The sequence below is a fragment of the Molossus molossus genome, unplaced genomic scaffold (assembly GCF_014108415.1).
Source record: "Molossus molossus isolate mMolMol1 unplaced genomic scaffold, mMolMol1.p scaffold_m16_p_9, whole genome shotgun sequence".
In the NCBI taxonomy this organism is placed as follows: domain Eukaryota; kingdom Metazoa; phylum Chordata; class Mammalia; order Chiroptera; family Molossidae; genus Molossus; species Molossus molossus.
Window position 1 is genome coordinate 67,198,821 of NW_023425403.1, and position 17,271 is coordinate 67,216,091.

Here is a 17,271-nt window from a genome sequence, read left to right on the forward strand (position 1 = left end):
GGGTTGTTTGAAAATGTAATATGAAAAAACTACATACATGTTTTGCTTTGGTTAGTATTATGCTCTTCTCCTACACTGGTGTTCTCTATGATAATGGAAATTTACTATATTTATTATAGAATCCTAGTTAAGGATCCTCCATCATCAGCTCAAGAAACCACTTTCTTTGCTCATCCATGAGAAGCAATACCTCATCCATTCAAGTTTTACCATGAGATGGCAACAATTCAGTCACATCTTTAGGCTTCACTTCTAATTCTAGTACTCTTGCTATTTCTACCACATTTTCAATTACTTCTTCCACTGAAGTCTTCCTCCACAAAGTCATCCATGATGGTTGGAATAAGCTTCTTCCAAACTCCTGTTATTGTTTGATAATTGACCTCTTTCCATGAATCACAAATATTCTTTTTTAATCCTCAACCGAGGACATTTTTCCATTTTTTGTTCAGATAGAGCAGGAGGGAGAGAGAGAGAGAAACACTGATGTGAAGGGACACATCGAGTGGCTGCCACCCGCACGACCAACCAGGGCCGGGGACAAACTGCAACCGAGGTACATGCCCTTAGCGGGAACCGAACCCGGGACTCTCTGTACCGCAGGCCGACGCTCCAACCGCTGAGCCAAACTGGCCAGGGTACAGATATTCTTAATGGCATCCAGAATGATGAGTCCTTTCCAGGTTTTCCGTTTCCTTTGCCTGTATCTATCACAGGAATCACTATCTATGGCACCTATGGCCTTAAAAAATGTGTATCTTAAATAAAGTGCGACTTGAAATTAGAAATTCCTCCTTGATCCACGGGCTGCAGAATGAATGTTGTGCTCAGAGACATGAAAACAACACTAATCTAGTTATACATCTCCATCAGAGCTCTTGGTTGATCAAGTGCATTGTCAATGAGCAATAGTATTTTCCAGGGAATTTTTTTTCTGAGCAATAGGTGTTACTGATGGACTTATAGCACTAGTAAACCATGTTGTAAACAGATACGCTGTCATCCAGGCTTTGTTTTTCCATGTGTATGGCATAAGCAGAGTGGATTTAGCATAATTCTTCAGGGCCCCAGGATTTCTGGAGTGGTAAATAAGGGCTGACTTCAGCGTAAAGTCACCAGATGCATTAGAGCCTAGCAAGAGAGTCGGTCTGTCCTTTGTAGTTTTGAAGCCAGCACCGACTTCTCTTTAACTATGAAAGTTCTAGATGGCATCTTCTTCTAATATAAGGCTGCCTGTCCTACACTGAAAATCTGTTGTTCGGTATAGGCAACTTCTTAGCTATATCTTCTGGATGCCTTGTTGCAGCTTCTACCTCAGCACCTGCTGATTTACCTCGTACTTTTATATTATAGAGACGGCTTCTTTTCTTAAACCTCATGAACCAGCCTCTGTTAGCTTCAATTTTTTTCTTCTGCAGCTTCTTCAACTCTCTCAGCCTTCATAATTGAAGAGAGTTAGGGCCTTGCTCTGGATTAGGCTTTGGCTTAAGAAAATGTTGTGGCTGACTTGATCTTCTATCCATTTCATTTAAACTTTATCCATATCTGTAATAAGGCTATTTCACTTCCTTATCATTCATGTGTTCACTGAGTTGCACTTTTAATTTCCTTCAAGAACTTTTCCTCTGCATTTATAACTTGGCTAACAGTTTGATGCAAGAGGTCTAGCTTTTGACCTAGCTTTCTTGGCTTTAACAAGATTTCCTGACTAAGTTTAATCATTTCCAGCTTTTGATTTAAAGTAAGAGATGTGAGACTGTTACTTTCATTTGAACATTTCAAGGCCATTGTAGGATTATTAACTGGCCTAATTTCAATATTGTTGAGTGTCAGGAAATAAGAGAGAGGCCCAAGGATAGAGAGAGAGAGAGAGAGAGAGAGAGAGAGAGAGAGATGGGGGAATGGCTGGTTGGTGAAGCAATCAGAACATACATGTTTATCAATTAACTTTACTGTCTTATATGGGCGTGGTTCATGGCACCCTAAAGCAATTATAATGTAACATCAAAAATCACTGATCACAGATCACCATAAGAAATATCATAATAATAAAAAGAGTTTGAAATATTGTGAGATTTACCAAAATGTGACACAGAGACACAAAATGAGCAAATGCTATTGGAAAAATGGTGCCAACAGACTTGCTAGATACAGGGTTGCCACAAACCTTAATTTCTAAAAAACACAATATTTGCAAAGCACAAAGCAAAACACAATAAAATGAGCTATTCTATAGTAAAGACAAATTTGAAGTCCTTAGCGCTAAATTTGCTGCAAGCCACAGAACTACTCCTTACCCTCCTGCTTCACACATTTATATTTTCTCCTTGATTTCTAAAGAAAGGCATATGATTTTTCCATTCCTTGAAAGCAAAAGTCTTCCCACTATAAACAGCAATAACAAACAAAACAGAATGAATGCAGATATAAAAATGTTTGTGGGTCTGTGGTAGGAAATTGAGGGAGTTTCATCTGAGGATTTCCATTTTCTCTGTGAAATGCAATACTACCAAATCATCTTCTGTGAGAGAGAAAGAAAATAGGGAATGCCTAAAGTAACCGCTGTGAAAAATAAGAGAACTAGAAAAAAAAAATTTCAGCATAATTTTGTGGGCCCATTTGAAGTTGATAACAACAAACTTACGGTGCATGTTATCACATAAGTGATTCTCTCCAGTAGTTCTCAGTCAGAAAAATGAAAAATACGGTGTTGTCAAGACAGTTGGAGAGCAATGAGAGAACACTGGCAAGAGAAAGGTTTAAGACTGATAACATGATGAAGAGGGACACAAATAAATTTAGGAAGAGACTGATAAATCACATTGACTGGAAATTCTGCTAAATAGAAGTTGGAAGCAGCTGACTGAGAAACATGGGTATATAGAAAGCGGTATGTTCTGTGATCAACCTGAATAGTGACTTCAGTCTGGGTGACAAGGAACAGACTGCAGGCTGCGAGATTAAGTGCTGAAGCCGAGAAGAAGCAATCACTAAAGATGGAAAGATCAATAAAATGCAAGGTCATGGTTGGGGATGAATCACAGAAGTAACCAAGGCAGGAGCTATGGTGAAAAGGAAGACTTAAATCTAAAGCAGGGGTTCCACTTTAAATAAATAAGAATGTCCCAGTGGTCTGCAAATGAGGAAAGCTATAAGGTGGGGTATCTAGAAGACATGAATGCCCAAAGAAATAGGGGATTTACTAAGTGTGCACGTGCCAAGATCTAAAGTTGTAAAGATCTGACAGGACATCAGCATCTGGTCCTGAATTATAAGGGTTAAACTTCTGGTCCAGAGAGCAACTCCTCAAAAGATCTAACTATACAAACACATACACGCATGCTATGCATACATGCTTATATAATACATGTATATACACTTACTACATGTTTTATGTATATACATACATTTACATTTTCTTTATATATGAACACCCTATGACCAAGCACATGCAAACGTTCAGTATAGGAAGGTACATATTCTACTGATACTTTCTTTTAGAACTTATTAGCTGAAAAAAAATTTCTCCTTAAATAAAATTACTACTTTTATATTTTGAAAAAAACATATACTTCACTTACTATTAGCAACTATAATAGATTAAAGCATAACGCTGGGAAATAAAACAAAGTAGCACCCTCAAAACAAACCAAATGCAATGACTGTGGAGAACTTTGAGGTTAAGGCTAAAGAAAGAAGGAAGGCTATCTTTTTTTAAAATTCTCACCCGAGGATATTTTTCTATTTATCTTCAGATAGAGCGGGAGGAAAGGGGAGAGAGGGGGGAGAGAGGGAGGGAGAGAGGGGGGGAGAGAGGGAGGGAAGGAGGGAGAGAGAGAGAGAGAAAGAGAGAGAGAAACGTCTACGTGTGAGGGACACATGGACTGGCTGCCTCCCGCATGACCACGACCAGGGCTGGGGACGAACTGCAACCGAGGCGTAGCCACTACTTGCCTCTCACATTCTAAGAAAAGTTTTAAGGAAGTTTTCTGTAATCTTAGTACCTAGTACTCTGTCTATTTATTATATAGAAGATTTGCAATTAATGTCTGTGGAAAAGAAGCAAAAGAGGACATTTAATAGACTAAAACAAAAGAAGTAAACAATTTTCAAATATAAAGGAACATCCAAAATTTCCAGTCACTAGCCCTTTCTAATAGAAAATTTCTACAAATTAGTAAATGGGTTAACAGCAAATCTCAATTTCCTTTTATAGTAACAATAAAAATACATAGGAAAAATAAGGACAATCCAAGTCCAAGATAAATTTCAATTGTTCGCCAATTTTCTATGTATCTAGAATGGAACTGATTTTGATGGCCTGTGTTAATGTTATCTTTCCATCTTCTAAATTATTCATACTGAGATATAAAAGAAGGCTATCTCTAGCCTAAGAAGGTAAAATTGTTATGGTAATCACATGTTTTCCTGTCTTGCACGTAACCCTCACCTTTCCTACACTCATCTGAGACAGAGTTCCTTGAAGACCTGCCTTCACTCAGTAATCCTGACATAGCGGTGGAAATGTTTTCAGAATGAACCAATGTTAAAATATCAGTGGGCTATGTGCATTATAATAACTAGCTCAAGATGTAGAAAAAGTGACTTTAAAAATTAATATTTAATAAATTATCACTTTTGCAGCTGAAATTAAAGAGTCTTATCATAAATCTTTAAGTAAAACACATCAGCTGACACAATGCAACATATATGCAGAAATTTTTCAAAGATTTTGAGAAAGACAGCATGAAAGGAAATTTCTATTTTTTGATATGAGTGGTGGTCAACCAGGCATATTCATTTTGTGAAAATTCAATTAAGATTTCTTCTGTATGTAACAGAAACATTTTAAACAGTGACACAAGAAGCTTCAACCAGGAAAACGTTGCCTGGGGAGAAGTTCTGCAAGGAGGCTTGTATTTGGCATGGAGAGGGGGACATGTGACAGTTACACATCAAAGGGGAAAGGGAGCAGGAATGGGGTTGTAAATAGATCCTGACTTTTTTTTACTTGATATATTTCTCTACTGTTTGACTGTTTAGCTGGCACAAATATTGCAAATTTTATATTACACAGTGTTTTGGTTAAGTTATCAACTATTAGGTCTTTCATTTATAATGAGATGCCTTTCCCTCCCAAGCCTCTTGTTTCCAAACATCAGCTAAGCATTTTAGATTTATAGACTTTCAGAGATAAAAGATACCTTGGAAATAATCTACTACTATCTTCTTATTTTCAAGATAAGAACATTAAGGCCTAGAGGGGTTAAATGATCCAGAATTCCAGAGCTAGCAAAGATAGAACTAGAATCTAGGTTTACTTGAGTTCATACATAGTTTGTTCTTTTCTTAATTTCAAGTTCCTATTTATTGAGGAATCTGTTCTGTGGAAACTATAAAACAATTGATAAGAAGTTAAAACTGACTGCTCAAATTCAGGATGTTAGAAGAACTTTAGATGAAAATTATATGGGTTCAAATGTGGCACATGCATAAATCATAGCTAATTTGGACCCTTTAAGCAATTACAATAATTATTCCTTAAAAACATATTTAAAAATCATTTGACAAAATAACATCAAATCTAAATGTTTTCTACAAAACGTAAAAAATTATTCAAAGACACAATTAAGTAGGCTCATTTTAAACAGCCAGCAGCTGTGTAAACCAAAAGGCACTTACTTTAGATATAATACATTTCTTTAAATCTTTTGTCTCTCACACCATGTAAACTGAGAAGAAAGTGGTAACCTATGTGTCAAAATAAATCTTTGATAAATGAAGTGATCTCTTGCCTGTGGAGAGAGAGAGCAGCTAAGGCAATTGGAAATGAGATATAGTGACATTTACGTTAAGGTCAATGGTTCAAATCAGACTTAGTTTACACTGGTTAGCAGTTTGGTAAATGAGAAGAAATGGTTTGATTAACTATTCTGGGAAAGTAGGAATTCACTCTTTAGAATGCTCACACATTGGGCAGGATAAAAAAAAAAAAAACAGAAAAAGTTAACATTTCCTGAAATATAAAAACCTGAATAACAAGTATGTATCACCAATGAAATACCTCATTTTCATATAAACAGAATTAACTGGATTATTCACATGACTATTCAAGATGAGACAAGGTAATCTTACAGAATTTCTCTTAATAAATGTAACTATGTTTTTAAACAAGGAAGTTATCTTGAACAAAACACTTTTTGCTTCCTAGTTACCAAAGTACTCACAAGAGAAAAATATTTCACCATTTCCTTGTGAAACTCAATAGCTTTATTAAGTGCAGACTCATTAATGACCTTCCTATATAGTATTAACATTTTTTTTTAAATGAAAGAAGCTTGATAAAATGAATCTACAATGCAAAACAGCTGCACAGTTTAGTTACGTGTACTGGTTCAAAATTCTGACTTGCTGTAAAGAGATCTCATAATTAGGAAACAAAAGTATAGCACTTACAAAATCACTAAGTACCAAACACAAGCTCATGTACATAATATAGCTCAAAATACATTATAGACTGTTCTTGATACTTACAAACAAACTCTAAATTGAAGTAAAAGATGAACCTTACTTTTCAGTGTTAGTATCTATTATTTCCAAATAACTAAAGATGTGGGGAAAAAATTGAAAGAGGATGTCAGAAATCCACTAAAATTGGTATTTCAGGAAGACTAACCTGTTTTCCAAAGGTCAAAAATCACATTCTATTAAATTTCTAAAACAGTTTCACTTCCTATCTGTTATGAACTAGGAGATTATACAAACAAAAGCAGAATTAATTGTGTACTTGTGAATTTGTTATATATAATTATAAAGTCAATGTAATAATTGAGATACCTTTGATCTGAAGACTACATGTTATGGCAGAAAGGTTTCAGTTTTTATAATTCTTTCTTCCAGTTATGGATCTACTGAATTATTAGGAGAAAACAGTATTTGATTGGTTTAAGGCAGTGGATATGAAAATAGGGCTCTAAATGAAAATAAGGTAACCCAATGTAATACTTTGGCCTCTAGGTCAAAAATGACAAGATTTTCTGAGAAGCTCAAAACTACTGAAGGAATACATGGATACATGCTGCCACCATGTGGTAAAAGAAGAAAAAAAAATTAAGGTCATTTTGGAAAAAGACAATCCAGAAAAAGTAGCAAGTTTGTTTTCCTAATCCCCAGTCTCAAAATTTAGAAACCCAGCTAACCATATCTGAGTTACTCTTAGTAAACCACTATGGAATTGTGGTAATGGAGAAAATAAAACGGAATGAACAGTGCTAAGATCCTCACTCAAAACCGAGTCAGGAGGCTCTTAAGGAAGTGGGGCAAATGCAGCCTATACACATCTTGTGCCTCAGTTCCCAGAGCTGCTACTGACTTGCTAAACTCAGCTCAAAACATCCTGGAGCCAAAAATATTCTGGAACAAGTGCTACATGGACACACATGGCCTCTACTACTTCCTTCTTTGTAGTTTTCACCTGCTTCCGTTTGCATATTGGGATTAACAAATCCCTGTTAACCTAACCAGTGATCAATCCTTCCCTTCATTTGTATGAATGAATTACCTTTTGTGGTTAAACACTGCCTTTCTTTTTTTTTTTTTTTTAATCCTCACCCGAGGATATTTTTCCATTTTTTTGTACAGATAGAGTGGAAGGGAGAGAGAGAGAGAGAAACATCGACGTGAAGGGACACATCGAGTGGCTGCCACCCGCACGACCAACCAGGGCCGGGGACAAACTGCAACCGAAGTACGTGCCCTTAGCGGGAACCGAACCCGGGTCTCTCCGGACCGCAGGCCGACGCTCTAACCGCTGAGCCAAACTGGCCAGGGCAACACTGCCTTTCTTTGTTCTCCCCAGAGCCCAGTGTAGTTAGTACCCGAGTCTGGGTCTCTGGAATGGCAACCCTTTTACTCAAATAAACGCTTCTTACTTTGTATCACATCCTAAACTTTTTTTCAGTTGACAGTGGTCATTATCATGTCATTTTTCCGGCATTTATATTTGTTGGCTGTTGTGTCTTCTTTTATGTTTCCATTAACTTATTACTTGTTCTATGAAATAGTAGTCTATTTGTCCTGAGTTTATCCTCTGGCAAGTCAATCCTCACCTTATCTGCAGTGTAATTTTTATGAACTTCAATTGCTTTTTTCCAGCTGTTGTGTTCATTTGAAACACCCTAATCTTTATATGTTCTCAGATAGTAAACTCAGCTTCTCAAATATCAGCTTTTAGTTTCTATCCTCTTAACTCTATGGCTTTACCAGGAATTCAAAAATTAATAGGTAATAAGTGCAAACAACCAAAGTCATAGTGTTCAAAACCATACTTTTTGTTCAAGGTCTAGTAGTGTGCTTTATTTTGCTTCCAATATTTTTCTTAATAATGCCTAATATTTCATCATCCATGTCAGCACAAAGCAAAACATGCTGAGAAAACAATTCTCTAATGAAGCTCAAGTTCTTTTTAGAGAAAATAAAGGAATTTCAAAGTCAAGTAGGCTACATGCATAGACTAGATTTTCTGTTTCTTCACTTGTGCTTAAAACAAAACTATAAGATGGTTCTACTAATAATGGCCATGTAAGTTCCCATCTGATCAGTCCTACTGTAGATACAACTACAAATTCTGGACAAAATTTAAAACGACCTGAAGGCACAGGGAAGTGACCAAAAACAGGCAGATTCTGGAGCGCAGTCCATCTGCTAGAGGAAGAAGAGAACAGCACTGGGTGAGTTTTCTGATTTTTTTTTTTTTTTTTGTCAGTGGCTTTTAGCCTGAAGGCAGGCCTACTCTTTGCCAAGTTGGAAGGCTAAAGGTGCAAAAGAAAATCCTTCCTCTTTCTAGTTTGAAGAATCAGGACACTCAGCTGCTCTAAAATGAGGAGGGAATTACAGAGGTAGCCAAAGAGAGAGAGCTAAATTCTGTGGCTAAATGTCTGGCTGACCTGTGAACAACATATGCGTAGGACAGACCCCAGCAATTCTAATGAGGCAAACAAAACTTACCTAAAATTTGAGTAGTTGCCCAAGAGACAGAGTATATAGTTTGAGTACAACTCAACATGTCTAAAATCTGAACTCTCTTTTGACCTTAAATCTGTCTCATCTACAACCTACCCATCTCAGCTGAATGAAAATCCATTAATTCAAGTTACTCAGTCCAAAAATTTGACTCCTATCTTTCTTTCACATCCTCCATCTAATTTATCAGGAAATCCTATTGGCTGTACTTTAATTAAAAAGAATTCTTTTTTTTTCTTTATTGATTTTATAGAGAGAGGAAGGAAGAGAGAGAAAGAGAGGTAGAAACATTGATGAGAGAGAGAACATCAACTGGCTGCCTCCTGCATGTCCCCCACTGGCAATTTGGCCTACAACCTGGGCATGTGCCCTGACTGGGAATTGAACTGGCAACCTCTTGGTGCATGGGTCGACACTCAACCACTGAGCCACACTGGCCGGGCTGGCTGTACTTTAAAAATACATCCAGGATCTACCACCCTGATCGCACGATCACCTCACCTAGATTACAACTGCCTCCTCACAAGTCTCTTAGCTTCCACCCTTATAGCTGTATAGTTTCCTACTCAAAACACCATTATCTGGGACATAATGAAAGTTTTAAAATATGTATCAGCTAGAATGATCCTTTTACATTGTCAGTTAATGTCACATCTTTCCAAAATCCTGTAATGCTTCCTTTCACTTAGGGTTAAATGACCTCAAATGACCCATTACCTCTCTGATCTTATTTATCTTGCACTAGTTCCTTCCGCCCTTGCAGTCACATTGGCTTTCTCAGTGCTCCACAAACACCAAGACACTCTCTTGCCTTTGCATTTTGTTCCTTTGCCTGGAAGCTCTTGAGAACTTTGTTGTTTCCCTCACCTCCAAATCTTTACTACCTTCTAACCTCCTCAATGAGGCCTACCAGGGACCCTGTACAATTTTGAATATGCTTTCTTCTCTGTGCCATGCAGCACTATTGATTACCCTTTTCTTTTATCCTTTGCAGTTATCACCTTTTATCTTACTATGTGATTTGCTTATTTATAGTGTTTACAGTTTGTGTCCATGCACTCCTTTTAAAAGACACTCTCCATCAGGCCAGATCACTGCTTTGTTCAGAGGTATCCCAAGCATCTTGAACAGTGCTTGCCTCATAAATGTCCAATAACTACTTACAGATGAAGAAGTTTTAAGATTCAAGGGAGAGGAGAGTAAAGAAGACCAAGTTTTTTTTGTGTGTGTTTTTAAAAAAATCTAAGATCACCATGCCAATGTCAAGTTGCAGCAATAAAACTTGAATTAATATCTTTGAATTCTTCAAATATAACAGCAGTAAAGCAGTAAATAATTTAACAAACCACATCAAAAATCGGCCCCCCACAACATATGATTAAGAAAAATTCTTTTTGTTGCTATTGTTAATCCTCACCTGGTACGTAAAGTAGGAGGGAGGGAGGGAGAGAGAGAGAGAGAGAGAGAGAGAGGGAAACATCAATGTGAGAGAGAGACACATTGATTGGTTACCTCCACGAGACCATGGGCCAATGCCAGTGATCAAACCTACAAGCAGGTACATGCCCCTGACCAGGAATTAAAACTGGGCCAACACTCTAAACGCTGAGCCACACTGGCTAGGGCCAAAAATTCTTTTAAGTATTTATAGTTCACTATATCCTTATAAAAAAAGTCTTCACTGGTCCAACTGTAATTGTAAGATAGTTTATTTTTTCCCATTGTTGGGTAAGTTGACTTACACTAGGCCTTTGACAGAGCACAAGAACCCAACTTTAAGGGTAGCTTTAATATAAAAGTAATTCTATTGTGTTTAAATCATATTCTCTTAATTTCTAAGACTTCTATTAAGTAGATAAGAGTGCTTAATTTTTTCTAATAGTGTGCTTAATTATTTTTTCTAATAGTGATGCAATTCTGTTTGTATTATTATTAAATTTAAGTAAAGGTTTAAGACACAGGATTATATTTTTAGCTGAGAGGCGATAAACCTTTAAGTAACAAACCTGTACAAGGAAGGAGATGTGACGGGTAATTTTGTGTGTTAATTGGCCAGGCCTCGGTACCCTAATACAGTATTTGGTTAAATGTTATTTTAGATGTTTCTGTGAGGTATTTTTCAGATGAGATTAACATTTAAATCAGCAGACTCTGGGTAAAACAGATTATCCTTCCTAATGTGGTGGGCCTCATCCAATCTGCTGAAGGCCTTCCTAGAATAGTCTGACCTCCCCTGAGCAAGCAGGAATTCTATCAGCAGACTGTGTTTGGATTCAAACTGCAACGTTTCCCTGAATGGCCAGCCTGCCAGCCTATCTCATTAGATTCTGGACTTCCAAGCCTCCATAATCATGTGAACCAATCCCTTAAAATCAATCAATCAATCTCTCTGTCTATAGATATGTACATATCTCAATATACCCTACTGGTTGTTTCTCTGGGAACCCTGACCAATATAAGTTCACAAACAAAACTGTTTCTAAGTTCAAGAGTTATCTATGCATTGAAAACACTCAGAAATACTATATACACTTTTTCCTATCAATAAAATACTAAAAGTGTTAGCAAAGTTGAAACAAACTAAAATCTGGGATACATTGCTATTAATGACCCTTAAGAGTGACTTGCTTTACCACAGAGTAAAAAAATATATAACATGCTAATGATAATTCTAGAGTTGCAAACATTTTTTTTTTTTAGCTCAAGGAATACTTTGTTCAAGGAAAACCACTCTTCGAATCAATCCCCAAATGTTTTTTTTGTTTGTTTTTTTAAAAATAATTTTCCTTTGTTGATTTTAGAGAGAGAGAGACATAGATGAGAGAGAACATCGATTGGCCGACTCTTGCATTCCCTCCCGCACTGGGAATCAGGCCCACAACCTGGGCATGTGCCCTGAAAGGGAATCGAATAGGTGCCCTGAAAGGGAATCGAATTGGCGACCTCTTGGTGCATGGGTCCATGCTCAACCATGGAGCCATACCAGCCGGGCATAATCTCCAAATGTTGAAGTGATTTAAAAAGAGGCGATTTGCCCTGGCCGTTTTGGCTCGGCGGTTAGAGCATCGGCCTGCGGTCCAGAGACCCAGGTTTGGTTCCCACTAAGGGCATGAACCTCGGTTGCAGTTTGTCCCTGGCCCTGGTTGGGCCGTGCGGGAGGGAGGCAGCTACTCAATGTGTCCCTTTCACGTTGATGTTTCTCTCTCTCTCTTCCTCCCACTCTATCTGAACAAAAAATGGAAAAATGTCCTCGGGTGAGGATAAAAAAATAAATAAAAAAAATAAAAAAAGGTGATTTGATATAAACAAGGATAGAAAACTCCTCCAGCCTTCCTAAAAATAAGAAGGCCTTGAAGGATGCTGAGGTACCACAAGGTGTTACAGAAACAAGTCTGAAAATTTGTCTAATTGCCTTGTCTCCAATAAATCCTGTACTGCGAACACTATACCATCCTGGGCATTTTACAGAAACAAGAGAGATTAAATGACTTGCCTAAGGCTGTAAAATTAGTTAGTAGCCAAACTGAGGCCTTCTTACTTTGTCCTTTATTATCTTGACTATGCATGCTATTTTTTTTTAATTAAAAGCGATTGCCTTTAATTGTGACACAGTGGATTCTAAATGCACAAGAGTTTACTACACAACGTGGCAGGTTAGCAGAAGGAAAAAAACCCAACAATATGTAGAACGCTGCAGTAGTGTTCATATAGGCACATCTGCGTCTCTGCCATTGCTCTTTGTAGAACGCTGCAGTAGTGTTCATATAGGCACATCTGCGTCTCTGCCATTGCTCTTTAGGACTTCGTCACTCCTATGAAAGGAGGAAGCTGAGACTTTTTTTTTTTGGTACGTGCCCCTAGAGGGAACCGAACCCGGGACTCTCTGGTCCACAGGCCAACGCTCCAACCACTGAGCCAAATCAGCCAGGGTAAAGCTGAGTCTTTATTTTACCTATAATATTGGCTCCATATTAATGACGTAGTGGATTCTGTCCAACACTAATAGTGCAGCAAATTAGAACATCAAAATATAAATTAAATTATAATTGACTACTTCTGAATAATAGATCTTTGGTCAAAGCTGTCCTTGAAATAACACACAATAAATATTTACATGCAACTTCACTAAAAATCACATTTTTACTTTGAAACAGAAACATTGGCAATTCACTGAAGTGAATGAACAATCAGTATTATTTTTTCCATTTGACAGAGCAGGAACATTAAATAACTTGTTCAAGGTCACACAGAAAATGAGAGCGTCAAGATATCCTCCGAGGTTCTAACTCTAATCTACGAGAATCTGACGCTAGGAGGGCAGACCCTGTCTCTTCTGTGCCCACTGCTGCCAGCACCGAGCACAGCACCGTGCACATCACTGGGCCGATGCTGGTGTCAATGCACAGGCTCTGAAAACGCAGCAGGAGAGCTAACTGTACTTGATGGAGAGGCAAAGTGACCGATTTCTGGACAGCAGTTCCTTTCATATATCACAACCAAGGCTAATCTGCAATGAAGAATAAATGACAAAATGTTCAACCATGGATTACAGGTCAATATCCTGGAATACTTGTGTCAATATTTAAGATGACTATTTCTAATTTAACCTCCTTCCCACCATTTATGAAGAATCACAAGAGTCAGAATTCCCTAGTCCTATTTTTCTGTCATTAACTTTCTTATTCCTATCACAAATCTCGACGGATTCCTTACAGAAAAATGTGGCGCCTCTGGTAACCAGTGATCAAAATCATACAAACCTCTGTCAGGTGTCTCAGTTGGCCTCTGTTTTCGGTTAATTCTTCTGACAGGTTATTCTTTTTCACTTGTAGTTCACAGATTTCCTTTTTTAATGGATCCATTAGTTCATAGAACCGAATCTTTAAAAAAATCAAATCAATAAGCAGGCTTTAAACCCAAATTACAATTAAAATTTGCTAACTTATAGTACTCTCAATCATTGGTAATAAAAGTAAAATATTAAGGTCATAAAATAAGAGTGTTGAGGAATTTCAGATTGTCTATATAAAAAAGTTTTATTTGTATAAAACTAAAATAAGGCAGTTGTTAATTGACCTGACCACCAGTACTTTAAATCTTAATGTTCATTTCAGTTCCCTCAAGGCCCAGATTATCTATAACTTTCCACCTCTGACATAGTCTTTCTTTCCTCTCTTCTATCACTACTCCATTTACTACTTACTCATCTCCCATTACTCCTCACTCTACACCATATGCTTGTTATTTCCTGAACACATCAAGTGTTCAAGACTTTTGCTCTTGCTGTTTCCTCTGATAGAAAAGTTTCCCCACATATAAATGCATGGCTCATGCTTTCACTCCCTTCAGGTCTCTGATCAAATGTCACCCTATCAGTAAAGCTGTCCCTGATTCCCCCAACCTGATCTAAAATAGCATGTCCACCTGGCAGGAGTCCCTCACCTTCATTGCTCTTTTCTCTATAGCATGTATGAAAAACATTATACATATTTTAATGTATCCTCTGTGTCACTCCACTGACATGTAAGCTCCATGAGGGCAGAGATATTTGTCTGCTTGTACATTCCTCTATCTCCAATGCCTAAATATACAGTAAGCCCACATCCTAGGCTCTTGGTGAAGCTCTGCTTACTGCTACCACCGCAGTGTAAGGGATAATCAGGATGAATTGGGAGGTATCTTTCGTATCACTACTTCCATTCAGTTCAGACCTCTTTTCCCACCCATCTTTCTCTTCGGGGAGTTTGCCTGCCCTAACCTAGCAGAGTTCCATCTGACAAGTTCCTATAAAACAAAGGGACCATGAGTAAATTAGGAGAGGGCAATTAGGGACTATCTGAAACACCTTAATATATTGCTGTATTGCAAAAGTCCCATATATGTTAAGAGGCAAGTCCTAAGATTAGTCCTCAACACCAAAAATAACTAGGTAGGATAGAACTGCCTGAGAAAACAAAAGATATGACAAAGAACACTAATAAACCAGAGAGCAAAAGTATGTATAACTTAATGGAATACTTGATATCTATTATGAACACAGCCTCAAGGACAGCACTTAAGATATTTGTTTTGGACGGTACATACTGGGCAGAAACATTAAATTTAAGCTCTTTAAATAAAAAGATGGACAAAAAAGTAATACACTTTGTAGGGAATCATTCATCTTGAAGCCTTATCCAAATGAGAACTAAGAGTAGTAATCACCACTCCAGCAAAATAATAGGTAATATTTTATTTTTACTATGTTGTAAGGACTAAGCTAAGCAGTTTACATACATAGTCACAGTTAATCTTTATTAATTATCTCAACCCAAAGGCATTATTATTATATGTAACCCTTTTATAGACAAAAAAAAGTCAAGCCTCTTAAGGTGAAATATCTATATACCATAAACCAGTAGTTCTTAATGTGTAGTCTGGGGACCGTTGCCCCTACCCCACCACTCTGAGCCCCTTTCAGGGAATTCATAAGATCAAAACTATTTTCCTAGTAATACTACAATCTTTTGCCTGTTTTGCTCTCAGTGGCATCATCTGCCAGTGGCTACATCATGTGAAGACATCAACGTCCTTAAGGCTAATGGAATGCGTGATTATGTGGTCCACAAAGATTTGCCTCACACGACCCCTTCATAATCACACCAACTGCCCTCTCCTTTACTGTCCCTAACCCACCCCCACAACCACTTATCAGCATTTATGTCTACTTTTCATGCTGAGGATGTGACAAATCACTAGTATATGATAAAATAATTCACGTCTATAGACTTTGCAGCCATTAACTTCAGAGCTCTATTTACTGTTTGCCTTTGGCGATCAATGGTCAAGACCCTTTAAAATCTGGTGATCTGAACACCGTTCACCATCTTCAGATCAGGGCCTAAAACAACTAGGTACTTCAGAAGTTACGGCTGCAACACAAATGGCAAAGTTTAGTCTGAAAATACATTTAGTTAAAAAAAAATTTCAAGACACTTACAGATACATATTCAGGAATAGAGAGCTGATCTTCAGGAAAACCTTTTAGTTTCAGATACTGCTCTTCCGTCAACTCAAAATCACGCAGGTTTCGACGAATATCTCCAGCTTTCTCTCTCAGCTGAAGATTTGTCTCTTCCAGTTGTTTCTGTCTCAATAAAATAGTTTCCATTTCTTGTTTCATTAGTTCTTGATATTTTCTGTTAGGAGAGAATTTGTGGCAAGTTTAAAAACCTTCTCAAGTTTAATTTTCTCAAAGTCACCTTTTTATAGTAACATAAAGTTAGAAAATGAGAACCTCAAATAGTATATTTGATGCTAGCTAAATTTTTATTTACTTAATCAGTTAAACAAGAAATGACAATTCTATGCTAACTGCTAAATGTGCAGCCACATTGCCAGGGGGAGGTGGGGTGGAGGGAGGTGGAGACTTGACTTTGGGTAGTGAACCCATAATACAGTGTACAGATGATGTGTCGTAGAATTGGGCACTAATACCTGTATAATTTTACTGGTGTCGCCCCAATCAATTCAAAAGGAAAAAAGTATACAGCCACATAAATAATTAAATAGAGAATTAATATTCTTAAAGAATAATTTCATCCCCAGCCAGTGTGGCTCAGTTGGTTAGAGCATCAGGGCCTGTGCACTGAAGGGTCACAGGTTTGATCCTGGTCGGGGCACTTCTGGGAGATAATTGATCTTGATCTCTCTCTCTCTCTCTCTCTCTCTCTTCCCCTCCCTCCCTCCCTCTCTCCCACCCTTCTTCTCTCTCTAGAATCAATGAAAAACATATCCTTGGGTGAGAATTAAGGAAAAAAAAATTTAGCCCTGGCTGATGTGGCTTAGTTGGTTGGGTGGCGTATTGTGCAGGAAAAGGTTGCTGGTTCAATCCCTGGTAGGGGGTGTACAGGAGGCAACAGATTGATCTTTCTCTTTCTTTTTCCATCTCCCTTCCTCTCTCTCTTAAAAAAAAAAAAATCAATAAAAACTTTTTAAAAAGTTAAAAAGAATTTCAAAAATACAAATTATGCAGTTATACATTTTTTTCTGGTTAAGGTTTAAGTCTTATACATCTGTTTGGGATCCTAATCATTAAAGTAATTTTCATTTCTTTTTGTCCAGGTACTAAAAGGTATACCTCTTTAAGATGGTAACACCGAACCACCATAAGGTATTCATTCAACCAATGAGTTAATGAAAACAGTAATCTGTACATCATTATCATTCTCTCGCTCTTTTTTTTTTTATCCTCACCTAAGGACATTTTTC

The 17,271-nt window shown here is 37.5% G+C and overlaps 1 protein-coding gene across 2 annotated transcripts in view; it reads right to left on the reverse strand.

Annotated features, from left to right (window-relative positions):
• The window catches only part of PIBF1 (progesterone immunomodulatory binding factor 1), a 183,068-nt gene that overhangs the window by 153,279 nt on the left and 12,518 nt on the right, over positions 1–17,271 (reverse strand). For both annotated transcript variants that reach the window (XM_036250417.1, XM_036250418.1), the window contains exons 4-5: positions 16,001–16,199; positions 13,782–13,901 (exon numbers count right to left, since the gene is read on the reverse strand). In XM_036250417.1, the coding sequence (XP_036106310.1) occupies positions 13,782–13,901; positions 16,001–16,199 (319 nt within the window). The remainder of the gene's footprint in view (positions 1–13,781; positions 13,902–16,000; positions 16,200–17,271) is intronic.